General features: G+C 47.9%; 1 protein-coding gene across 1 annotated transcript; it reads right to left on the bottom strand.

The window, feature by feature from the left end:
- Positions 1-8191: 8191 nt before the first annotated feature.
- On the bottom strand, positions 8192-9346 carry LOC103712912. Its single transcript, XM_008799620.3, has one exon. The coding sequence runs from the start codon at positions 9269-9271 to the stop codon at positions 8828-8830; it is 444 nt and encodes a 147-aa protein (XP_008797842.2). The 5' UTR covers positions 9272-9346; the 3' UTR covers positions 8192-8827.
- Between the last annotated feature and the right edge of the window lie 358 nt (positions 9347-9704).

Here is a 9704-nt window from a genome sequence, read left to right as displayed (position 1 = left end):
AAAGCATCCCTTGGCTAGCGCCGGATGGATGAAACTGCCGCGCAATCAGCCTTGCACGGTCTTCTTCCTCCTTTACAAGACTAGGACCGAGTCATGCCCATTTATATCTTACCTAGAATAGCACGAGATTTTCTTTTCGCCCCCTTTTTTTCCGAAAGAAAGCTGTGGCGAGACTCAAACTCAGGATTTTTCAGTACTCGGGCGATATCTTACCTGTATTTAGAGCAAAATCTTGAGATTAACAATACTACTCAAAAGACTCAGAGAGCATATCGCAATCCGAGCCTATTTAGATATTTCTATGAAATTAGTCTAAAAGTTTGTCCAAACGCCTTAGCCTTTGGGCTCTATGAAGAAAAAAAAAGACATCTTTTCTTCTCACAGGATTTGAGTTAGAAGGTTTTTAGTTAATGCGAGGCTCTATTTAAATGGACAGCTGAATCCATGAATTTTATAGAATTTTCGGCCTAATTTTATAAAAATACCCAAACATACTCTCAGTCTTAATATTTTCCTCTGAGTGCCTTTGAAGAAGGAATAACCTCAGAGGTCCAATATCGCAAAGTTCACATTTCGTATTCAGCATGTATTGAAGTATATAGATAGCTGTAGGGCTGGTTGGAACATAAGATGGAACAATCCTAGGATAAATCATTGTTATCCCTGATATGTATTTAATTTCAGAATAGGATAGGATAAAGTGAGATAAATATTTTTATTATTGTTGAGTATCCTAGCGACAGAACCTTTTGCCTTCCCATGGACAACGATAAACACATTTATTTTAAGCTTACTTTTTGCTAATAAAGGAACATTTCGATATCTTCACTAAATAACATGGGATAAAAGGTAAAAATGGGGAACTCTAGGCATTTTAGAGAATACGTGATCGACGATGTCTCATTTTGCTTTATTCGGTAGTTCTTAACAAAAACGGTATAACTTTATAATTCTAACAGCTATCAAGCCTCCAGACTAGCCCTTGCGTACTAAATGATAAAATTAATGTTTGGTACATCTTACTAATAGTTCTTTCTTTTCCCTTTGAATCAAACGAAATAGATTTCAAACGAAATAGATTTCAAACAAAATTGCTCAGGTATGACAGCTGGTCCATTTCTTGCCTATTGGCTCTCAATGCTTGGTGGGGTTGAGCTTCATTTGGTACTTCCTGAGGATGGAGAATGCTTCATCAAGATCGATGATGTGGTGTTCTGCCGTCGGGCTCTTCACCAGCATGTCGTCTATATAGACATCCATGTTTCGGCCTATTTGGTCTTTAAAGACCAGGCTGACCAGCCTTTGATATGTCGCTCCGGCATTATTCAACCCGAACGGCATCACTTTATAGCAGTAGAGGCTCTTGTCGGTGATGAAGGTTGTCTTCTCTTCATCCTCAGGTGTCATTCGGATCTGATTGTACCCCGAGAAGGCGTCCATTAGGGTCAGCAGCTGGTGTCTCAAGGTGGAGTCGACAAGCTGGTCGATCTTGGGAAAGAAAAAACTGTCCTTTGGGCAGGCCTTGTTCAGGTCGGTGTAGTTGATGCACATGCGCCACTTTCCATTAGTTTTCTTCACGAGGACTACGTTGGCGAGCCAATCTGAGTAGGAGACTTCTCGGATGAAGCCAGCCTCAAAAAGCTTGTCGATCTCCTCGGCTGCTGCTCGATGTCGTTTCGGTGCGGAACTCCGTTTCTTCTGCCTTACGGGCTTGTAGGTTGATCTCACATGGAGTCGGTGAACCATGACCTCGGAATCTATTTCCGGCATATCCGTGGGCGACCAGGCGAAGATATCCATGTTGGACTGGAGGAACTGGATCAATCGGCCCCACTCACGAGAGCTCAGGCCGGAGCCAATCTGCACAGTTAGCTCTGGGCGGTCTCTACTCGAGGGGATTTGGATGAGGAGCTGACCAGGTTCTGCCCGTTCCTTCCGAGGCTTGTCCCGCACTTCCAGGGTTTCAATAGGTAGCGCCTGGTCCGAAGCTTGAGTTGGCATCTCGATTGATTATTCTGCTCGGCTCGGTGCTTTAGTCGGTTGCTTTGCTTTAAGGGTCGCCATGTAACATTGCTTGGCCATCATCTGGTCCCCACGAACCTCGCCTACTCCTCGCTCGGTATGGAATCACTTGGGGAAAAAATGGATTGCCCCAAAACACATGGATGCATTGCCGGCACGTGATGATGGGCGCAATGGCACCAACCCTCAAGGCGCTCGACCTCAGCGCGCCCGACCTGAACAAGGCCCCTCACAGCCTTGCAGCCTTGATCTCAGCTAAGCTGAGCCCGATCGACCTTAAGTCCGAAGAAGACCCAGTCAAAGGATGAAGCAAACCTCTCCACTCCACCGGGAATCAAGCCCCTCTCCCCCTCATCCAGGGTCCAATCCCGCGATCTCCGCCTAAGCGACTGTCAATAATTAAATGCGCACGATTTCCACGGACCTCCAGCCAGCCCAAAATCTCAGGCCATCTACGGCAACTCGTTGACTCACTCTATCCCGTTCAGTCACCTACGACAACTCATTAATTCATACGATTACGCCCAATCATGACGGTAACCCATAAATTCCCCCAGTCACATCGCAGGTAACCCTGGTACCCCTCCTATAAAAAGGGAAACTTCTTCCTCTCAAGGGGAGATTTTTTTGACTTCTGACTTGGAACTTTACATACAAACTCTCTCTTTCTCCACAAAACCCCCCTCTAACTTAAGCATTGGAGGGCTGGCGCCGAAAACTCCGGCCATCGGCTTCTTGCAGGTCTCCCGGAGGACGCAGCCCGCCGACGCACCACCCGCCAGAGCTCCTCCTTCTCAGCTAGTGGTCGCCTCCGGGTCCAGTTTCGAGCAACAGTTGGTGCTAGAGGAAGGGCCCGAGTCGTGACTATGAAACTAAGGAGCAAAGGAGCCTCTAACGCCTTCTGGCATCGCGCATCAAGTCCTGGACACTCAGTCTAGAACTCACCACCAAGGCCTCCGGCGGATTCAGTCCCTTAAGTCCAACTGGAACTACACAACACCCTGGTGTAGCAAGTTCAAGCTTTGGCTGCGGCAGTCCAAGGCCTGCAACGCGTGGAGGCCCCTCCTATGCCGCCTCCACAGGTTCAGATCCAATCGGTGCTCCCTCAGAACGAACTGGTTCTCCAAAGCCAAAATCCCCATGACTCCGCGAGGGTCAACAATGGAGAATGACGCGGCTACTAGGATTCAACCCGGGCGTCTTTCCTGAGAGAGCCGGTAGGAAGGAATCAGGGCAGACGGCCACATCCCTCGAAGGCCGAGTCAGCCCCAGGTCAACCAGCACCGGAGCAGACCACCGTGGCAGTCCTCCAGGGCGGGGAACTTGACAGGAAGATCGTGAAACTCGAGCAGCAAATTGAGGCGTTCTACAGCCAAAAGGCAAGACGCGAGTGTAGCTTTGAGTTCACCACCAAGTCACCTTTCTCCCGCCAGATCGAGAATGAACTGGTCCCACCAAGGTTCAAAATGCCCCAAGTAGAGCCCTACAATGGGACTAGCGACCTCCTTGACCACTTGGAGAGCTACCGGGCCTTCATGGCACTGCAAGGGTCCTCGGAGGCAGTGCTCTGCAAGGCCTTCCCTGCAACACTCTAAGGAACGGCCCAGCTTTGGTTCTCCGGAAGGAAGCCTAGCACTGTGTCCTCCTTTGAACAGCTCGGCAGGCAGTTCGCCACCAACTTTGTTGCCAGCCGACGTCAAGAAAAATGAGGGAGAGTCCCTTAAAGACAACATCAACCGTTTCACTGCTGTAACCTAGGAGGTCCGCGAGCTCGATCAGTCGATTGCTATGTCCGCGCTGAAGACAGGAGATCGGTCCTACAGGTTCCTCTTCTCCATTGAGAAGAATTTTTCCGCTGACTTTACCGAGATGCTGGCCCGAGCTCGGAAGTATGCAAAGGCCGAGGAGGCCATCGCCTCCAGGTGGGGCGCGGCCGAGCAGGCCTTAAAAAAGCAGAGAAGGCGCCGCGAGGAGTGCGGCCGCCCGAGAAGTCGGTCTCTCCGTCAACAGAAGAACCTTCCTTGTTTGAGGAGTTCATCTCAACAGCGGGCGCAGCCTCGACCGAGATCCCCGCCACTCCAGAAAGTACTGTCGCTTCCACCGAGACCACGACCACGACACTGAGGAGGGCTTTCAACTCCGAGACGAGATCGAGGCACTCATTCGTCGTGAGGTGCTCAACTGATTCGTGCAAAACTGGCATGATGAAAGGAGGCCGGTAGAAAATGTTGCGCCGCTCGGAGATCCAAATAATAACAGGCCCATCGCTGGCACCATCAACACTATAGTAAGAGGCCCGGCCGAAGAAAGCTCGGTTGGAGAACTGATCGGGAGAAGGAACCCTTCGAAGCGTCAACGCACCTCTGAAGCCATCTCGTTCTCGGATGAGGATTTAAAAGGAGTTGAGACTCCTCATGATGATACTGTGGTTATCTCCATGGTCATGAACAAGTTTGATGTAAAGCGTGTTTTGGTTGATAATGGAAGCTCGGCAAATATTTTGTATTATGTTGCCTTCCAAAAAATGGGGATGACAGAAAACCAACTATGGAGAATGAATGCTCCACTGGTTGGATTCACTGGAGACTCAGTCCCGGTTGAAGGTGTGATCAGCCTGCTTGTCACGATCGGGATCGCCCCTCGGAAGAGCACCTTGAGGACGGACTTTTTTATGGTTCGCCTGCCTTCGGTTCACTACGCCATTCTTAGACAACTAGGGCTCAATGCTCTCCGAGCCGTGGTCTCGACGTACCATCTGCTCATGCGGTTCCCTACCGAGCAAGGAGTAGGCGAGATTCGTGCGGACCAGATGATGGCCAAGCAATGTTACATGGCGATCCTTAAAGCAAAGCAACCGGCCAAAGCACCGAGCCGAGCAGAACAATCAATCGAGATGCCAGCTCAAGCTTCGGACCAGGCGCTACCCATTGAAACCCTGAAAGTGCAGGACAAGCCTCGGAGGGAACGGGCAGAACCTGGTGAGCTCCTCACCCAAATCTCCTGGAGAAGAGACCGCCCAGAGCTAACCGTGCAGATTGGCTCCGGCCCGAGCTCTCGCGAGCGGGGCCGATTGATCTAGTTCCTCCAGTCCAACATTGATGTCTTCGCCTGATCGCCCACGGATATGTCGGGAATAGATTTCGAGGTAATATTCCACCGACTCCAGGTGAGACCAACCTACAAGCCCGTAAGGCAGAAGAAACGGAGTTTCGTACCGGAATGACAACGAGCAGTAGCCGAGGAGTTTCCAGACCCATACCATGGCCATATTAACCGACTAGCCTATAAAGCAAGTCATGCAATGGTCGGATCGTGCGGGGAGGATCGCAAAGTGGGCGGTCGAGCTCAGCAAATTCGACCTGAAATATCACCCGAGGCTGGCAGTCATGGTTCAAGTGCTCGCTGACTTTATTGTAGAGTGCACTCTGCCTGATGATCCCGAGCCCGAGCTCACACCAACAGAGGAAACACCTTGGGGCACCGCCGGAAAAGACTGAGCAACGACTGGAAGAAAAAGGGGGAAGAAAATGAAAAAGGAGGAAGGCAACAGCTGCGGCGGCCAAATGAGAATTTTTAGGGCCAGATCAAAGTTTATATAGATCCCCCCTGACGGCCCAGATCAATAGAGCCGGATCCCGCCTTCTATCTAGATCGTGCCACGTATCGGCCCAGAAAATTGAAGCGGCGTATCAACCGAGATCGATGCTTTAAAAGTAGAATCGAGGCGGCGTCCCGTCGCATCCCAGAGCCTCATCATGAACCTGCGGCTCAAAACTGCCTCGTGCCCTCATTAAAGATGTCCCGAAGCATGCGGAACGGCGGAGCAATTTAAAGCTACCTGGTCCCACCAACGTGATAAAGACACTTACTTCCTTCGCCCGAGCTCGTAATCGGCTCGAACTCGGAAGTCGGGGGTAGTGTTGGGGGGGGAAATGGATTGCCCCAAAACACGTGGATCCATCGCCGGCACGTGATGACAGGCGCAACGGCAGCAACCCTCAAGGCGCCCGACCTCAGCGCGCCCGACCTCAGAGCTTACAACCTTGCAGCCTTGATCTCGGCTAAGCTGAGCCCGATCGACCTTAAGTCCGAAGAAGACTTAGTCAAAGGATGAAGCAAACCTCTCCACTCCACCGGGAATCAAGTTCCTCTCCTCATCATCCGAGGTTCAATCCTACGATCTTCGTCTGAGCGACTGTCAACAATTAAATGCGTACGATCTCTACGGACCTCGAACCAACCCAAAATCTCAGGCCATCCACGGCAACTCGTTGACTCACTCAATCCCATCCAGTCACCCATGGCAACTCATTAATTCATACGATCACGCCCAATCATGACGGTAACCCATAAATTCGCCCAGTCACATCGTAGGTAACCTTGATACCTCTCCTATAAAAAGGAGAACTTCTTCCCCTCAAGAGGAGATTTTTTTGACTTCTGACTTTGAACTTTACATACAAACTTTCTCCTTCTCCACAAAAGCCTCCTCGAACTTAAGCATCGAAGGGTCGGCGCTGGAAATTCCGGCCACCGGCTTCTTGCAGGTCCTCCGGAGGATGTAGCCTGCCGACGCACCACCCGCCGGAGCTCCTGCTTCTCAGTCAGTGGTCACCCCCAGATTCAGTTTCCAGTAATAGTTGAGTATCCTAGCAACAGAACCTTTTGCCTTTCAATGGACAACGATAAACACATTTATTTTGAGCTTACTTTTTGCTAATAAAGGAACATTTTGATATCTTCACTAAATAACATGGGATAAAAGGTAAAAACGGGCAACTCTAGGCATTTTTAGAGAATACGTGTTCGACGAGGTCTCATTTTGCTTTATTCGGTAGTTCTCAACAAAAACAGGATAACTTTATAATTCTAGCAGCTATCAAGCTTCGAGACTAGCCCTTGCGTACTAAATGATAAAATTAATGTTTGGTACATCTTACTAATAGTTCTTTCTTTTCCCCTTGAATCAAACGAAATAGATTTCAAACAAAATTGCTCAGGTACGACAACTGATCAGTTTCTTGCCTGTTGGCTCTCAACACTTCAATAATTTATGCTCACGAAAACAATTTTTTGTCGTCAAAATGTTCACATTTGACAATTTCTCACACACAGAGAGAGAGAGAGAGAGAGAGAGAGAGAGAGAGAGAGAGAGAGAGAGAGAGAGAGGATTTTATTTTTTATTTTGTCTATACAAAAGGCTATGATGTTGGTCTAAACACAAAGAACATCCAAAAACGTGGAAAGAAAGGTCATACACAACTTACCACCAGATCATGCTTCAGATGGACTTCCATGCAACCATACAACTATTCGAAGCAGGAAAAATTTTTCTACCAATGTTGGGTAGCGAATGAGGCAGAGGCCTTTAATCTAATCCCACACAAGGATTCTTTAGGCCCTAAATCTGACAAGATTGCCTAATTTTGAGATTATACTAACGTGTCCAAACTTCAAAGGGAGAAAACATGGTTGCTTAATCTCATTGTCATCTTGACACCTACAAAGAGTGGAAAAAATCCTTTGATAATGTGGATCGTAGGTCGAGTAACGAATTATATCGATCAAATAGTTGAAAGACAATGCCATAACAATCCAAATCCAACTAAGGCAACCACACGGATGTGTCTAATATCATCCAAGATGGCCCTTTTTCTAAGGGCATAAGAAGAGTCGACAAAAGAGAGACGAATGCGACTTGAGAAAACCTAGGTATAAGATGAGCAAAGGTAACATAACAATATGGCCTATCGATCGGAGTGGGGATAGAGGAACAAAATATAGTTACCAAACCACGACCATCACGCACAGCAATTCATCCAGAATTACCTCCATTCAAAAGCTTGAGAGCCCTCCTAACAAACTAGAGTTTAACTTTCGCAACAAAAAGTGGAATCAATAGCGGCCATACGTAACCCTAGCCAAGAGAGGAAACGAAGAATGGTAGCACTCATCTCCTTCCGAGCGACATTGTAATAATCCTTCGGATTAAATGGCAACTAAATGGAACCTATTAATTAAATGCCCTTTTGCATGCGGCCTAAGGAGCACCATCAAAATCCAGCTGATCCTACGAGGCTAGCCCATCAAAGGTGGTGGAAAAAATAACATCAATCGTTAGGGAGGGCTGGGGATCAGCCTTATATTGAAAGATATGACGAGAAAGAAATGCCAAAGAATTCTTCTATCTATTCAACCTAGCAAAATTTTACTCTTGCAAGCCACTATCTGACAGGAAGTCGATTGAAAGCCAACCATATGACGCTGTGGAATAGCCTTGCGCCTCTTGCGCATTGCTCTTCCTCTTGACCACATTCTTACATTTTGTACCCCACCTCTTTTCCACTTGAACATAATTTCGTCATCTAATAAATTATATGGGCCTCCTTTTTCCTTGGAATAAATGGCTGCTCAATCCAAGAAAGAGGGAAATAAGAAAAGCAGTAGCAAGCATATAACCAGAGATCACAAATTGGAACCCAAGAATAAACAAAGGCTCAAGAAATACCAGCATATCAGCGCAGAGGGAGAGATAAGAGAGCTGAACTCGATGTGTTGCCTTCTTCATCAAGCCTTTCAAAATGAAGATTAACTTACTTAAACTAAGTTTGAAACATTTCTCAGTGTATTCTACTCAGAAGGTTCTGCCTTTGCACAAAGAAAACAAATGAAAGAAGAAAATAAACAAAACTACGACCTTTATCCCTTGTTTCTATGCTTTCTCCTACTCTCTAAAACTTCGCCATTCTTGGTATTTCTCTCTCTTTCTCTCTCTTTTTCCTTCCAAACCACCATCTTTCTTGTCTCATTTGGCTTGGTTGGGGATCTCGTGAATGTCTTGAAGCTGCCAGATATCGTGGTCCTCCTCCTCCCAGAAAAGCCCTGATCCTCCCCTGTTCTCGGAGCAGAGGAAGTCCTCCTCCACGAAGGGGAACCATCCCAGGAGCATCTCCTCCTCCACGCCCCACCACCACCATCCCCCGAACTCGTCCCATCCAAGAGGCCTCTCCTCCTCCCCTTCCTGCGCCATCGCCGTGCTGCTGGGAGAGGAGTACACGGCGGTGGCTGCGGGGGTGGACGGCCTCTTCTCTGGTCCGCTGCCCTTGCGGGGCTTCTCCGGTGGCGCCGCCCCAGCCCTCGCCCTCATTGTGCCCATCCCCTTCGGGATCGGATCCTTTGAGCGGCGCTGGGTTTTCGCAGGGGTTTCGGCGGTTTTGGAGGGCGCGAGCTCTGCCCTGTTTCGTTTCATCCCGTTCCAAAACAGGAGGAGCGGAGGATTCCAGGAGGAAGAAGTTTGGAATGGGACAGAGTAGATAGAGGAGGGAAGGTGTTCGGTGTCTTTTATAGCTACAGGACCATGTTTCCGTTGTATCTCCGCAAATGTTTGCTTATGCTGAACCAGCCATTTTAATTTATGGGTCTAGTTAAATTAAAGTAGAAGCTTGCGTTTTGGAATATTATGGTTTAAGTTAAAAAATCATTTACATAAATTCCTTTTTTTTTTTTTTTTTTTTTTTGGGGGGGGGGGGGGGGGGGTGAAACTTGGTTGCATAGATTTATATTTATTTTGGTCATGAGATGATTCTTCCTTAGATATTTTGTTGAAAGAAACATGATTTTTTTTCTACGATATATTGACGACGAATTATGTAGAGTCAAATTTGAATCATTTGATCACATAC

The sequence above is a fragment of the Phoenix dactylifera genome, chromosome 8, assembly GCF_009389715.1.
Source record: "Phoenix dactylifera cultivar Barhee BC4 chromosome 8, palm_55x_up_171113_PBpolish2nd_filt_p, whole genome shotgun sequence".
Lineage (NCBI taxonomy): Eukaryota > Viridiplantae > Streptophyta > Magnoliopsida > Arecales > Arecaceae > Phoenix > Phoenix dactylifera.
The sequence above is the reverse complement of the archived record's forward strand: the minus strand, read 5'-3'. Positions and strand labels throughout refer to the sequence as shown.

Coding starts and splice junctions, on each gene's coding strand:
- LOC103712912 (XM_008799620.3), bottom strand. CDS start 9,271: ATGAAACGAAACAGGGCAGAGCTCGCGCCCTCCAAAACCGCCGAAACC.